Source organism: Phalangium opilio, unplaced genomic scaffold (genome assembly GCF_054372755.1).
Source record: "Phalangium opilio isolate 3A_F unplaced genomic scaffold, DU_Popi_V2 ptg000329l_1, whole genome shotgun sequence".
Taxonomy (NCBI): Eukaryota; Metazoa; Arthropoda; class Arachnida; order Opiliones; family Phalangiidae; genus Phalangium; species Phalangium opilio.
The window spans coordinates 4,996,633-5,014,026 of NW_028324226.1; the positions used below are offsets into that span (position 1 = coordinate 4,996,633).

At 37.4% G+C, this 17,394-nt stretch overlaps 1 protein-coding gene across 4 annotated transcripts in view; it reads right to left on the reverse strand.

Annotated features, from left to right (window-relative positions):
* Positions 1 to 2,993: 2,993 nt before the first annotated feature.
* Positions 2,994 to 17,394, reverse strand: part of LOC149610465 (uncharacterized) — a 123,220-nt gene continuing 108,819 nt past the window's right edge. For 3 of the 4 annotated variants that reach the window (XM_089859475.1, XM_089859476.1, XM_089859477.1), the window contains one exon: positions 2,994 to 5,904. In XM_089859475.1, the coding sequence (XP_089715601.1) occupies positions 4,018 to 5,868 (1,851 nt within the window). In that variant the 5' untranslated portion in view covers positions 5,869 to 5,904 and the 3' untranslated portion in view covers positions 2,994 to 4,017. Of the gene's footprint in view, positions 5,905 to 17,234; positions 17,331 to 17,394 lie in introns of those variants that run through there. The other variant, XM_089859474.1, reaches the window with a different exon arrangement.

A 17,394-nucleotide genomic window follows, 5' to 3' on the forward strand; every position in this document is an offset into this window, starting at 1 on the left:
AATCGCGTAAATGAATCATGTGACTACATTCTACACTGAGCTACTAAAAAATGATTCATCATTGAGTAAAAAAAAGTGACCTCGGCAGAAAACAATTTTCGCCGCCATCGAGCTGAACCGCTCGCTAACAGCAGAAGCGCTCCGTGAATTAAAATATTGCGTAGCCTATAGCCCGTCTGTTGTAGATAGTCTAGTTCTCATCCATTCGTTGGAGCAGGCATTAATCCCAATTAAAACAAATATAACGCCCTCGGGGTGGTCTATTATCTGTAATTTTCTTTTTCTTTCTGACAACCCAAACCCGGATTCTATATTTATTTAGATAGAGTTCATCCCACTTTTATGTGCAATTGATGCCAAGATAAGCTCCCGTTATCTATATAACGTCATGGAAAACTATATGCTATAGAAGAATGGATAATACCCGCTAATACGTCACTTCCGGTGCAATACAAAATTCCACATTTATCATCCCAAAGATTAAAAGTACTAGCAGGGATAGATTTAATTTTAGAAGTAGGAATGGAGAACGGTTAGTATTTACTTCAGTCCGACTCATAGCCCAGTATAGAGCCCCTCCCTCCAACACGTAACGAAAAGTTTAAATTATCTTATTGGCTCACTTAAACTACGTTTTGATGACGTTGCTGACGGGGACGACGAAAAATACGTAATTCCTTTTTACCTCTGTCGCTATGACCCGCCTCTTCTTTCACACCCCTCCGTCCCGGTGAAGGGGTCCGGGACTTTGACGCGTGCCCAGATTACTCTGTTCTCCATTCCTACTTCTAAAATTAAATCTATCCCTGGTACTAGCTTACTTGGGACTCAAATTTTGACAACTATACCTGGTGGGTTAGCTATTTGACGTCAAAGCTTCAATGGGTAACGCTAGAATAGCTAAATCACCCTGTATATAGCTAAAAGGTAATTTTATACTCCTCTAGCGTATTTTTTTTTTTTTTTTTTGCTTATTCTAGGGAATGGGGTGTCCTTTAGCTTTGGTTCCCAATGACCTTGACATTATTACGTAAGAACTATGGCGAAATACTTATAACCATGCTCTGAATTGTAATGACGTCCAAACACAAACTGGGCGTCACTTATACTTCTGCAGTGATTCAGAACAAGTTATGTCCCTGCCTTTGCTACTGATGTCATGAGACACTTTACTCAAATCATAGTGACATGGTCGAAGTTACCTTTGACAATGTTAGGAAATATACTACAGAAACCATATTAAATGTCCCTCACCGGCCCCTATCCTATGCTTTGACAGCGCCTCACCAGGCGTCGCTTTACCTCGAATCTATGACCTATCGTCACTTCATGACAAGCTCCAGTTTGTACCCAGTGACAAACTTAGAGACCATATCTTATGAACTTATGTTAGTAAAAATACCGAACACTCATTTTGGTATGGACTTCCATGATAACGAGAAAGATCTCGACGTAAATAATGTTTTCCCAAGCGATTAAATGTAGACGTAAGTACAGGTACAATCTCTCAAAACAAAAACAATTCAGAATGAAGGAGGGAGGAGGTCTAGGCCAATTAAATGTTCACGCGTTTTGGAACGAACCCCAGAGTAAAGAGACTACTGCAAATGGCTGTCGTTTTGGGCTCGTTTACGTGTACCAGGAAAGGTAAAAATCTAAGTGCGTTGGAATGTTTGAGAAACGTTCCTCCTTTAGAACAAGTTTATCCCAGGTTAATCTTTACCACCAAAAACCTTCCAAAAGAATTTACTCCGTCCCGAGATTGGCTCACTTAGCTCTGTGAATGATAGAGATAAAAAAGGTTTTATTGCTATAATTTTCCCCATACCTTGATTTCTAGTGTGGAAAGGATCGTATTTTAAATGGTCTCCAATCTAATGATAAAACTATTTTATTATTTAAAAAAGAAATATGATAACGTCATAACTACACTCTTAAAGGGCGAGTGACAGCTAGCTTTGGAAAATAATTAAGGTCAGCATGCAATACACACTGATGTAACCACATATTTCGTAATCAATGCTTTTCTCTTTTAAAGCGGTTTAAAAATATGTTTTGGGCAATTTTTACCTTAAATTTACTTAAAAAATCAACTGCAATGAAATTGATTGGTTCCGAACTGAGCTAAAAAAATGTGTCAATTGAATTTCGCTAAAGATATTGAATGGATTGACCTTTGACCTCAAATATCTAATGATACAGGTCGAATTTGAAGAAAAGGGCTAAGATATAATGCAGATCTTAATCTGTTTAATTAAAAAGTTACCGAAATTAGTCACTGAGAAATACCTTAGGCCGGACAATACCACATTTGAGTTGATCTCAAAATAAAACAGAAGGGGATAATAGAAGAAGTATGACACTCTGTATCCTCTTAATACTTCGGTTATGTAACAAGATTCTTCCCACGCTCACCCCTTTTTTGTTTGCTCTCCTACTCATCAAACTAAGTTCAGATGGGCATCTCACCGTCACCGTGGGGTGAATTTTACAACTTTTTGGTACCCACCAATCAACCCACAAACCTAGTCTTGGCGTGGTGTGAAAAAAACCCACAAGCGCATGCGCCTTGGCAATAGTTAAGGGCTAATAGAGTAATGATGAGGGAACTATTTATCGCGTATGTGATTCGGTTTAGTAACCTTGCTCCAAATGAAAAATGATGTTGGGAAGAATCATGTTACAATTACCCCGATTTGTGCTTGTACACTTCTCTCGAAGAGAAGTATTATATACTTCTGATAAAAATTATCCCAAAAATAACAGCCAAAATACCTTTAAAACATTAGTTGAAAAATTAAGAATACAGCTGAAATTTCTACACCAGCTGAAGAGAACTTTCCTACCTACTGAAGAACACTGATAACTTTGTGTCAGTCTCCTCTGAAAAAAATTAATAAAAAATTCACGAGTATTCTTGATAAAGTTCTGATTGTAATATTAAAGAACCCAAAGATAAGAATATGAATATAAAAGACTCTTAACTTCTGATATATTTATGAGAAAAATAGGAACATTCCTTTATTTCTGAATTTCTCGCCAGAATTTTTCTTTTATCAATTAGGTAAAACTTTACAATTTTCCAACACGAAAAGTGGAAGAAAAAACATACGGGGGCCACAAAAATAAACCACACAGTTTAAGGGACAAGTAAGGAGAGAAAAATAAAAAATTATCATAAATTAACATTTTTCTTTTTATAAAGTTATAAGACACTTGGCGTTTATCAGTTACAGAAATACAATTTAATTTTTATTTTTATTTTTAGATAAATCCTTTAGAGCCAAAATGTATTATCTAAAGAAAAAAAAATATAATACGTATATAGCACATACTGACTCTTAAGAGTATATACGGGTAAATGGAATTGTCTTTTTAAAAACCCGCGAAATTCATTCATTAATTATTTAATTAATCATTAGCACAGTTCGTTCTCACATTAATTAACGAGGAGTTAAGTTTCGCTTAATTTCCCGACCTCATAAAATGGAATGTTTTAATTAAAACGCATAAATTAAAATTAACCTATTGTCGAAACGTAGGCGTATTTCGCGGTTAAACAGGGGTTGTTTATTTCTTTGTTTAAATAGTAGTTCACTTTTAAAAAATACCGCAATTACACTGATTTAAAAAAATTAAATTTAAATATGAGAAGATGTATTTATTTATGTTTGTATGGTTAAGTAATTGTTTTTGGGAAGTACTTGAAGCTATGGCTCCGATTATCGTGAAAATTTTGTGGTTCGATTTATGATTGGGAATAATAACCAACGAACATTAATAATTTGTTAATTTTTAATAATTTCTTAGAAAAAAAATTTATTTATGAATAAAGTACTTAATTAATTAAGGGTACGCGGCATTAAATCTTTTTAAAAATGGTTTAAATTGTTTTCATGGAGGGAGTGGGGGGTTTATTTTAGATGTAATGTACGTTGATAATTGCGGTGTTGGTGGAAGAAATTTTATCCAACATTTGGCGGATACGTAGCGGAGGACACTTGACAATTTAAATTATTACCCGAAAAATCCGAGTCGACTTAGCACCGAATTGGTCTTTCTTACCAATTCGTTCTTGTATTTCCAAATGGTAGTGTCTCTGGTAGTGAAAACCCTATAGTCTTTGGAACAAAGTTTTTTCAAGGGCCCGACGCAGTCTTTACGATAATGCTGCATATGAGCCACTTCCGGTTCCACGCTCCACGTGGTGCAGGTACCTAAGCAACTTAGAGGGAAATGATTGTGAAGCCAAACGGCCCGATCAGTGTTATGGAAGCATTTGACGTAGGAACCTGGCTTGGTGTAGTTACGCGAACGGTACACGTGTTGCAGCATGTGCAAATAGCGCGGAATGCCCACTTCGTGCGCCTCGTGGGCCAACTCGTTACCGTCCTGCAAATCATCCAGAAAGTAGACGTTCCGGAAGTTATAACTGGCGCGAGTATAATTGCGCACGGCCATGGCGGATTTGACGACGTTCTCCATCATGTCGCGCCAACCCTCGTGGTTCTTGGGCATGATGATTTCGTCTATGTCTAACAACGCCAAATACTCGTAACGATACAAGTTACGATACAGGCAATCATTATAGGGTATGACCTCGTTTTGACGCTTGGCGGTCAATTTGGCCTTCAAGTACAAATGCCGCAAACCGGGCATGTTGGGTTGCGCTCCGGGTAAGGTGATGGGTGTCAAATGAACCAAGTCTTCGACATCCTGATAGTAACGAAGCACTTTGGATATGTTAGGATGTATCTCCAACTCGTAAAGAAAGACCTTCTCGGCGCCCAAGATACGAAGAAGCTCCAACCACTCTACGAGTCGCACGCTAAGGTCCTCGTGAAGGAAATCGAGGCCCTTGACGCAAACGGCGAAATGACCGCGTTTCGCGATATCCGTATCACCTGGAGGAGAGGAAACTGTTTTGTAGAACGTGTGGTTATGACTGTTCCAAGAAGTGGCATCCGATGGCGGCGGCGGATACAACTGAGACACGTTACCGGCGTTAAAGGGTCGGTCCTCGATGACGCGCAAGTTTGTTGTTTGCTTATCGCACTGCTTTTCCACTAAGGACACCGACACGGGTATCCTACCGGCAGCGTCCTTCTGGGGTACCCGACACGACATGAGGAACGGTTGAAGTATGTTGTCCTTGTAGTTACCCCACTGTTTTACCCAACCGTAAGTATACGCAACTGGCGCGAAAAGTGGCGACTTTAGATTATTTCCATCCTTATCCTTTTGAGGAGTGAACCAAATTTGACAGTAAGCCGGAGGAGGCTTGACCCTATCCACCATTCCAAGGATTCGTATCTGGGCCGTTGGGCCTCCACGCCACCTATCGTCGTAATAGGCGCCGTAGAGGTAGAAAGAGGAGCCATTACGCGTCATCATCTTCTGCCAGTAGACATTGTTGAACTCGATGTCGTACAGGCTTGGGAATCTAGCGCAAGCCGTGACGGTGCTCATAGCCGCCCGTTGCTTGGTATCCATGGACCAATACTCTTTGGGTAAATTGGTCAAATTCGTCAACCTGGCAAGTAACTGGTTTTCAGCTATTTCCGGCGTTCTATCGACATGGATGTCTAGTTCGTCGTCCATCATCGGTTTTTGAGCCACCGTCCAGCGGTTTGGCGCTACTCCTTCCCCTACTGGCAGTCCATTCTGTTCCGTGACGACGGCTTTCTGCAACAGCCCTCTTTGAACGTGCACATTTAGATTCGTCACCGCCACTTGCTTATTGGTTACCTGGATGACTAAGTAACACAAGGCCGTCCAGACCAAGGCCCAATAGACAAAACGTTTGCCGTTGGCTCTGGATGGAAGTACAACGGCAACGCGTCGACAACAATTTCCAAAAATAGCCATATTGAACGTCTTGAGTGTCTCGTAGCTATTTTGATTCTGTAATGAAAGAAAAAGGCATAATATTTAAAAAATGTATAATGTCAAGTATTTTAATATTTATCAATTCATAACACGGGTGGTATAATAAATACCCAGGAGGGCTATCTGCGTCAACTAACAAAGTCCTAATTCCGGTTTTTATCACGAAATTAGGCTTAAAAAGACCTTGACTAAAGACAGCGCGCGCAAAATGGTATTAACCCTATTAAATCATCGCACGAGTTTTCCCCCTATTTTGTCACGTGACACAATTGGGTTCAAAATACCATACCATTAAAATTTCAAGTACACCCCATGTTAAATGGTGTAATAAAAAATTAACAAAAATTCTTTTGGCAAAAAAAATTTGTCTTAAAAGATGGTTCAGAACACGTGGTGAATAAATCGGTTTTTTGTACGGGGTTTTTTTGGTGGCGTGGGGGGGGGATACTGATAATGAAAGTGGGAGATAGGGATTTTATGCAAATATTTAACGTTTTCTAATAGACCCTTTCGATTCAGATCACGCGCGACTTTAATTCTCCCTTTGACCATATATTTACACTTAGGTGTTTAGACTTCGTATCCTAACTCTGAGATTTTGGATTGAAATTCACATATATCTAATTACGTATTCACGTCGGTCTAGTGCTAGTGTCTTCAAAGATAGCTGGAAGCGGCTGTCGTATTCTGACTATTAAATTAAGCGAAGTTCCGACGAATTGAATACATTAATTTTCCCGAGCTCGTTAAGATAATTATACAAGTTGCTAAATTTATCTGGTTTTCCGTAGCACTTTTTTCTTTTTTCTCGAGTATTTTAATAAAATCACCCTTTTTTGCGTTAATATGATAATAAAGATTCCTTTAAAGTTTTTTAAAATAAGTGAAAACATAATGATTAAATTCAATACTGGTTCGAGCAGCCACGAATTTGTTCATTTTGCCCATGAATCTTGCTCTCTCCGTGTACTGAATTGATTGCTTTACAAAGAGATACTCAAAAATTCGTGGAAATTTAAAATTTCAACTCAATAAATGGTTTTCAGGCTAGGAGGAATCATATCATTTACACAATTAGGTCAAGCTACTTGGAGGACAATATTGCTGACTAATTTGTCCGCCAATTGTGTAAGTGGTATGAGCCCTCCTAGCCCAAAAACGATGTATTACCAGAAGAGGATAATATAAGAAGGATGACACTCTGTATCCTCTTTATACTTTAGCTATGTAACATGATTCTTCCCAGGCTCATGGACCTTTTTGTTTGCTCTCCCGCTCATCAAACTTTACATGGGTATCGCACCGTGGGGTGAATTCTATACTGTTTGCCAGTACTAAATCCTGAGCAATCAACTTACAAACCTTGATTGTCTTGACGTGGAACAAAAATCCACAAGCGCATGCGCCTTGGTAAATAGTTAAGAGCTAATAGAGTACTGAACTATTTATCGCGTATGCGATTCGGTTTAGTCACCTTGCTCCAAATGCTCCGATGTTGGGAAGAATCATGTTACAAAAAATTACCCCGCTTTTTGGTACACTTCTCTCGAAGGGAAGTATCATACACTTCTAGTATTACCCAAGACTCCACGACCAATATAAAAAGAATATTTTGATGTTATCACACTCTAGATATCTAGATTTTCAACATGGACATAGAGCTTTTAATTCATATTGTTAACGCGTTTAAGCGAGCATCAATTACAAAGATAACACACACCTGAAATTACTCACGCTTCACATTGAGCGAGAATTAAAATTAGATTTGTCTCGTACATACCTTTTTTTTATTTTCGTTAAAAGATATTTTTATAAAAAATTTAATTTTCTTAAATAAAATAAACAAGCTCAATAATTAAAGTTATATATAAAACAAATTTAATAATTAATGAAGGTAGATATAAAGCTCATTTGTAAAATTTTATGATATAAACATTTTCGTAATAACGAGCGCAATAAAATCAAACACAAACATCTCAAGACATCAAAAACGCCACTGAATTTAAATTAAATTTCTTAGCAGTGTTCAGCCGATTAACTCTACAGTCTAAAGTATGTTTATATCCTTAGAGATTACGTGTCTGCTTATTTTATATTAGCGTTACTTCCTTCCTTGTGTATTAAATTAAATCCATTCTTTTACGTAAAACTTAGACATATCTAATTTCTTAGTAAAAGATGTAAAGAAAAACTAAAAGTAACAAGACAAATAAATGAGAAGGGAGACTTTAATAATTCGTTTCTTGTTTTCTTTAACAAATCTTAACTTGTTACTTTTATTTTTCTCCTACATTTTTTCGGCTTGTAATCGAATTTGGGGATGAAAACTAGGCTAGTAACTAGAGTTTGCTAAACCCATAAAAGTATCCATGACTTAGTACTCTAGTCGAAACAATGGAATAATAATGTTAGGCTTGTCAAGAGAGGGTGAAATATTCTACTTTTTCTTCTTCTCATTTCTTTGAAAATTCAATACAACTTTTTGGGCACGCTCGAGGGGCCAGTTACTCAGCGTTCTTGTACTAAAGGGATAATGGTTTTACCAGGGCATCTGAGTCCAGTCCATCTTTGGTAGAGATGGGCCGATACCAGTTTAAACCGATACCGATATGGTTTCGGTATCGGCCCATCTCTAATCTTTGTAACTGATTTAAACTGGACAGTTTCGGAAAACACTGAAGGAATGATGTCTAACTGGAGGAGAGAATCCGAGAGATGGGATGGAGCTATCTCTACTCCAAACGTAGCCTCTTCACGACAACGAAGTTCTCCCAGCAGCCTCAGCGTTTAAGTAAGGTCGTACCCGGTTTACAAAAACGTCCCCAATGCCCCCCGTCTCTTAAAAATAGAAGTTAATTCGTGAGAACTGGCTTCTATTTTTAAATGGCGCTACGCGGCAGCACTTAACATTCCCCTGTCAAAGGTAGAGGGCGTGCGCAAGGTACTCTGGGAGACTTTCATTCCATACGAACATTTCTATTGCATTTCACCTCTCTCCTCCATGGCCCTATAATTTCCCTGTGTCTACAGGAAGCTAGGGAAATTATCACTGTACAATCTTTCAGGGTTTGGATTTTGATAAAAAAAAACCAACTAACACCTTCTATTTAATATACTCGAGCCAATATTGGCAGAATTATAATCAACCCTCAAGGAAACAAAGTACATGATGGGGATCCACGCAGTGGAGTGATATATAATGTAGTAGCTCATAGAGTAAAAGTAGTTTGTGCATATTCAAGGTGGGATTAGGACTCTTTAGTAGGCATAATCCACGTACATCGGTTGAACAAACTCGCAGCAATTAATTGGGAACGTTTTTTCTTAAAGTGAAAATGTAGCAAAGACACCCGGCGTTGCTTGTTAGCAATCAACGTTTAATATTCCATAAAGAAGGGTATTTATATTTATGGCCACCATTTTTCAAGATGGCGGCGGTTTGGAAAAATATTTCTAATTGCGTGCCTACTAAAGAGTAACGTGGTAAAGTGGTTTGGCCTCTTTAAATATTAAAAAAATAAATTACATATTTTGCAAAATTGGATATTCAGGTGCACCTGTCTACTATAAATAAGTTTATAATAACAAGCGTTAAATTTAGCGTGCAAATTAGCGCGAAAATAATTATTTTTTCCCGCGCGGCTTCGAAATTAAGGGTAATTAGTTAAACCTTAGACAAATATAGGACTAACAATATAAAATGCGGGGGAGAGATGATAATACTCGTAATTACGCAGAAAAATAAATGAAGGACGTGCATGGAGACTCAGAATGGAAAACGGTCTGGGGAGGCTAAAAAACCGCGCGTAACGACCCCGTTAGAAAAATGAATCGTAGATTACATCATGCACTCGGATATTCAAACCCTCCCCTCCAAGAAGAGATGCCATAACATATTTTCTGGGAGGATGAATAGAAGGAGTGGAAAATCTGTATGCTGGGCAGGGGTTTACAATTTCAAGTCCTTGGTTACGAAAGGGAAAAGTGTGAAGGGAAAACCGAGCTTCCGCTGGCATCATAGTCTTGGGGCGCAATAGTGCCTGACCCCGCACACCTGTTAGGTGCAAAAAACGTCGATTTGATAAATAGACCTTTTCGAGGTAAAAAAGGGGTAGGCATCCCTCAGTATCGGTACATATAAGTGGGTCTAATAGACCATTTCGATGTAACTAAAAGCAGAAGTAAGATAAGGGACTAGAAGTAAAGTGCTCTAGCATTGGTAATAGATCCTGGTGCTTGAATCTAGTTCGGCCGTCTACCACCGCGAACGTCTCACGTTTTGGAGGGAAAATTCGGAAACCGCTACCAGAGAGCCAACAGTTGGTGTGTTATCAAGAATAATCACTTTCGCCAAGTGAAGAATTTAGTTGCCTCGATACTTCTAGTCCCTTCTGCTAAAAGGGAAAGAGACTGGGGTAAAACTTTGCCTTCTGCGCCTGCGCTGTAGTCTTTATGTATCATGAGAGTGAGCAGAGACGGTTGGCAATGTATTAACCCCCTTGCAGTTTCCGATACTGAGGGTTGCCTAGTGCCTTATTTTACATCGAAAAGTTATGTTCCGCATGACGCGATGACTCGTGAACGAAGAGAAAACGCGCCAGTTCCTTAACGCGCGTGATCCTCTCCTTCATAATACGTACTCCCTGTTATTGCATTCTTGGGAAATATCTTTTCTACTGTCTTATTTTCAAGGCATCTTTTCTTTCTTCTTCTTGAGAAAGTTTACAGGAGGGTATTATATCATTTTCCCAAAAGTCTACGTACGCGGCCAACTTTAGAGGTTCGAGTTTTCAACGACCTTGGTCGTAAAGAGATGCTTTTTATAACAGTGACGTTGTATTCTGAATTTCTGATGGCATAAACAAACGATATATAAGCTCAAGAAAGCTTAAATCAAGAAATTTATATTTTACAAGAGAGCTTTAAAGAGAGACTGAAATGATATTTTTAATATCTACTAAAAAGAAATCAAGAGTAAAACATAAGAATTTCCTGGATATTTAAACTTTTTTTGTCTTTATAAACAATGGCTAAACCACCAATTATTTTATTACGTAGTTATAAGATAACAAGAAGCGATATATAGACGAAAATTACGTATTTTCCGACTGAGGAGAGGCGAAATAGCCCGGCCCCTTTTCACCCCCCCCCCTGAAATTTTGAAAGGGGAACTAGGACTATGGCGCGCGAGTAGTTGGGCATCTTACACTTTCTCCCTAGTAAACTAGATATCGCTTCTTGAAATGAAAGTATTGGACAGGCTAAGAAATAAGGCGATGGCCCTGGACAAATATCCACTTTAAAAATTATCTGGGCTAGTTTAAGAATTAAATGCTTGGGGGCTCTATGGCCGCTTAAGTAATTAAAAGCGTTCCAAGGTTTCAAAATTTTAGGTGGCCAATGTCCAGTTTCTTAAATAAAAGTGCTTGGGCTCTACCGGGCATATTATTTTTCATCCTGCTCCCAGTGTACCTTGCGAAAGCCCAGGGCTACCCTTCGATAGGCGATAATTAAGTGCAGCCACTTAGCGCCATTGTATTTGTACGAGAACTAGCTTCTTTTTTAAGACACAGAAGGAATTATACCCTACGACCCCTAGCAAAACGTTGAGAATGCTGGGAGGACTTCGTAGCCATTCCGTAGATGGGAGTACAGACTGCAACGTTATAGTGTAAGTTCATAACATACATTCCATAAGTTTGTCACTGGTTACCGATACCTTGTGACGTAAGTGAAGCGTCATAGATTCTCGTAAAGCGACGCCTGGTGAGGTGCTGTCAAAGCCTTAGTACAGACTAAATAGGAAGATAAAGTCCTGCAAAACTAACCGAGTGTAGACATGCAATTCTCGCTTGTCGTTTTCGAACCAGCTCGAGCTGTACCTCTCTAGCATTACGAAGTATAGGTAGTGTCATACTTATGGAACATATCTTATAAACTTATGATTACTACTCCATCACTTTCTCCTTCTTATTTTTCTTCTTCACTTATTTTATAGGCTATGCCGATTAACAACAATTCTAGCCCTACACCTTTCCTTTAATTTTATACAAAAAAAATTATCCTCTCTTTAAATATGCCAAATTGATTTATGAGCAGCACACGTGGGCTTGAAAATGTGTCAGGGAAAAGAATAATGGTAAGATAAAGCTTACGACGAAGATAACTACTTAACGGAAACTGACTCATTTATATTTCGTTACTGGCCGCGGCGCTAACTGCTAGTGTGTGCCATGGGGAATAGAATGTTAAGGTCAGTTAAGGACACGATTCTTCTAACGAAAGATTCGTTCATAATGATGTAATAACATAGATAAATAAGAAGATAAGAGAAAAATAATTATTATTTTTAAATATGGCGTCACTAAAATTTGATAATAGAGGAAGAAAAGTCAGGAAAAAGTTTAAACAGACACCCGGAAACACACGAGTCTTAAGTGTAGACGTAGTTCAATAAAATTTAACAATAAATGCTAATTCTGACCACGTGATCTTTGTGTGTAAATACGAGGTTAAATCGAGGGGTCGGATATTCTTAACTAGTAGGATTGGTTAAACATTTCCTTCCTGACTTGGGTACTTTCCAGGTTAAATTTACACCAAGAACGGAACCAATTGACTCCCAATTCCAAATATCAGATTTTTAAATATCTCAGTTAAACAACCTCGAAATTTTAACCTCTCAAAAATAAATTTTTGTACCCATTCTTAAATCACGTATAAACGAAACAAATCTTGTATTTTTGTTATTTTTGAATGTTCAAAATTCCATAGGGGAATTGCATCAAAAGTACGTCAGTTTTCGGCACGACGAAGAACTGATTGGGGTTACAAAGGTTTCTCTATACACAATAATAAATTTCAAACCTCGTGAGTTTCCCTCATTGTGCCAAATATACCGAACAACCCCCAAAAGACTGCAAAACGCGACGAAAATTAAAGATTTCGAAAACTATATGGACCATTCTATTAATTATTGAAGAGAACCCAACACACTGACTGCCCTATTTGGTTATTTCCATCGTGCCTTGAGGCATCGCTAGACGGAGCTCGAGTTCACTAAACACGGAAGGCTAGCCGACTCGCACTGCCTCTAGCGGAGCTTCTTGGTGCCAGGGAAATAACCCAAAAAGATGACCTCCCCAACCCCTTTGTTTTTGATTATCTTCTAGAATTAATGGAAGAGTCTATTACAAAATTATCCACACGAAATTGAAACCTCAAAATCCATCAATGTTCGGGTTCGACCCTTAGGGTTGAGTTCAAAAAAGGTCAAAGGATCACAGTGGGGTTAAAATTGTTTAGTTCTTCCCCGAACAAAATGTGTCAAGACACGAATAAACATGTATGATAAATATTACAAGATTGAAGATTTTACGCATTGAATTTCAAGTACCATATAATTTTGCGGTTGTAATCTTTACTGTTTAACTGATATTAAAGTAGTAGAAGGCAATTAATTAGTTTTAAAAGGGGCAAAATCTTATCGTGAAAATGATACTCCTACGTCCTCGACTTTTCAAGATTTGAAAAGACAGCGAAAGCACGATATCATTATTTACAATTTTTTCGCAAGACCACATTCGGGTGTTTTTAATGAATGAATGAATGAATGAGTATTTATTCACACTCAAAAGATTCAGGGAGGGACCTATGAAATAGACTCTCAGAAACTATAATGATATTGTACAAGTGGAGAATTATACAAATCAACAGATACAGGGTGTTTCTGAAAGGTTAATAAAAGGTGTTAATAATTATGGGCAGTGTTCTTCGAAGTATTTTATGTTTTATGACATTTTGATGTCCGGGCCAAAGGTTTTGAGTTATCGTTTAATTAATAAACTGAAAAACAAGCCATACACGCACTCTCTCAAAAGTAATTAATGTAATGATAAAATGTTTTGGGGGAATGGAATTGTGCCCGAAAACCCGAGATAAGTAAATTTTTGAAATTGATTACCAGTAAAATAAGTTATTTCAACGGAAAAGGGTAATGGAACGTTGTTTTTTCTTAAGCATGCCTTTAAGTTTCAATTAGAAAGAAAAATTAATATCTGATCCTTCAGTCAAGTGATAACCTCAGTCTTATCGATACTTTTTAGGTCTTGATTCTAACCAAGACATTTTTGATTATTTAATTGAGGGGTTATCCGTAAAAACCTCCAAACATAACTTGAAAACGGTGTCCGTTGTGGCAAAATGGAGATAGAAGTTACAAAATTTTAGACTCGAAATCGTATAAAGAACATCCCCCTTAATTTATGCCAGACCTTTCATAAACACCATATATACAAAAATGAAATAAAAATAAGACTCCATTCACTAAACGTTAAACGTAATAAAACAGTACTCGAAGGCGAGGCAAAGCCAGCATCTAGGCTAATTCATTCCCTATGACGCCTGTAAAAGTGTTTGCACTGCCTTGCACACCTGCTTAGGGTGAAGTCGACATCCAGGGTAATCGGGGACATTACGTGTAATATTTAAATAGCTGAGGTGTACAGTACCTAGTTTAGGTGCTATCAAGAAGTGATATCTAGTTTATTAGGGAGAAGGTATAAATTCGCCACATTTCCAGCTTTATCTCCAGTTAAGTCCAAACGTAGGTCCGGAGTTATTCCCCGCCTCTAAATTACAACCAGTTTGGTTCTTGAAAACTCACGTCAGCGCGACGCGAATGACGAAAATTACGTATTTTCCGACTGAGGAGAGGCGAAATAGACTGGCCATCCTTTTACGTCCCCCCTTGTATTTTGAAAGGGGGACTGGGACTATGGCGCGCGAATACTTAGGCATCATAAACCTTCTCCCTAATAAACTAGATATCACTTCTTGGTGCTATTAACAGCACACAACTAATAAGAAATTGAGGAAACACTGGACTTCGAAGAAAAATAGGCCAATTGTTTTAGTTTCTGGCAGTCTAGCACACTTAAGATATACTCAAAACGTTTTGACTCTGAACGCCACAATTTGGAAACAGTTTGGTAATTTACAACGGTAATTAGAGATAAATTACAACTGTAAAATAATTGTATGATGTAATAAATCGGTAATTTAAGGCGGTGTTTAATAAATTACCGGTCACCTATGGACGGTAAATTAACCACACCATAAGTTAATAAGTAATATGTTCCATAAGTATGACACTACCTATACTTCGCAATGCCAGAGACTTACAGCACGAGCTAGTTCGAGAACGACGCGCGAATCGACTACACGCAGTTTCGCAGTCCACCTTCTCCTATTTAGTCTGTAATAAGCCTTTGACAGCGCCTCACCAGGCGTCGCTTTACCTCGAATCTATGACCTACGTCACTTCATGACAAGCTCCAGTTTGTAACCAGTGACAAACTTATGGAACATATCTTATGAACTTATGCCCACACACATCTCTGGTTAAAATAATGTCCGTGAGATTTAAATTATTTAACTACGTCATTTTTTCGTTCATGATTCCTGTGTCTTAAGTGTGAAAAAAAAAAATTAAAACGGGAAATCCAAATTGAAATTAAAAGAACTGAAGTTAAATTTTCCTAACAACATCCTTGGGTTGGTTATAGAGTGTTTGGAGAAAAGAAATAATAAAAAAACGTTAAGATCATTCGACCTCCAAGTTTAAAGTCTCGCAGCGTGCAATTTACCCGTGACGTCAAGGATTATTCGAGGAATTAAAAATAAAAATTATTTTTGCTTAAAGCTTAAACAAAAGGATGAGTCTATATTATTTAAATGAAGAAAATGCTAATGAGAGTCGTGCTTAAACGCGCGAAATACTAAACCCAACACGAGGCGCAGCGAGAGTGAAACGAATCCGGAAAATTAACCGCGAAAAAGAATGAATATTACACGCTTTGCATTATTAAATGAAATGAAAAAAAAAATACTTTTTCCCGCCTTTGGTTTTTGATGGACCAAGGCGGTGCCGCCACCCAGTGGGGAAAATGTGAACTATTATGGGTGGGGAGGGTAAAAACTAGAGCGCGCGCTAAATACGAACGGGTTGAAAGAGAAGCCTGTTTATTATTTGGATTTTTTTGACAAGTGACTAAGATTTTCAAGTCTGCGTTTGTTTGTAGATAACCCCTTGACCTACGACACTGAAACTAATTTTAAAGGAAAGTTTCACGGTTCTACACATTATACCTTAAAACATAAAAGGGAAAATATTAAAAAATAAATTATCTCTCTTATTACAAAATAATTAGTATTTAATTGCTACTACTGCCTCGCCATGTTTAGAGTCGTCTGCTAGCTAGAACCCCTTGGTTGAACCAATCCCTTGCGGATTTTAAGACCAAATAAATGCTAATTATTTTGTAGTAAGAGATCATTTACTTATTTTTTAATATTTTCCCTTTTATTTTTAGTAAAAAATTATCGTTATTTTAAAAAGTAAAGTGTTGTGTTGCCTGAACCTTTCCTTTAAGTGGGTAGAAACTCACAATGAAAGCTTTTTAATCAACGGACATTTTGGAAAATGGCGGCCTGATAAGTTACTAAACATTCTGACGTAAGGCCGTGAATATTTAAATTATACACATCTTCGTTTAAACAGTTTAAATAACGCCAAGTAAGACGTTCTACTAAGGAATATTTATATAAATTGCATTATAAATTCTTTCAGTCATCATATTTTTATCTAAAATATAGGCTAGTACTTTCTACTTAACGATGCATGATTAACAAATATACTTAGATTTAGGTGATTCCGAGGCCCAAGTGAGCAAATTTTTAACTTTGGTAAATCAAAATTGATACGGATTTCACTTAGGTAACTTAATTCATTTCTTTATCAAAATTTTAAATTTAAAAGACAATTATTGCTGGTGTAAAGAAGAATTGTTTCTCATACCCTTAACGGTGTTAAAAATATTCCACCGAGTCTAAAAGTCTCCTGTCAATTTCAAATTTCTCTAATTATATTTCAAATTCTCAGAATTTTCTTAAAAAACCCGACTCTTTCATTAACAGCTACACGCACTTATAAAATATCGACGTCTTAAGTTACCTTAATTTCTCGAGTATTACAAAAAGAAAACTTCCATAAAAAGAAAAGGAACTTAAGATTGCCTCGTGGAGAACAATCATACACTGACTAACGTTATTTGAAACAATTCATAAACTATATCTTATCTCGTTACAATTTAGCAAAATCCACCTTAAACTCAGGACCAAAATCTACTATAATTTGAATCCTACACTTCGTTTAAACAGGATAGTTCATATATAAACATAAAAAACAGAACTATTTATGACGAAATAACCAATTTAATTAACGCAATAACCCTTTTAAAAATCTAAAAATAAACCTCCGCCGCAAACGTTGCAATAAAACTCACCCAAATTGCAGCCATAACCACCACACGTCACAAACAATACCGTATCTAACTTTAATTTAATCTCAAAGCTGCTCTTAACAATACCTTTGGCAATAATCAGTGTACAATACACCAAACTATAACCCTAAGATAAGGTACGATAAAATAAAACTCGATAAGA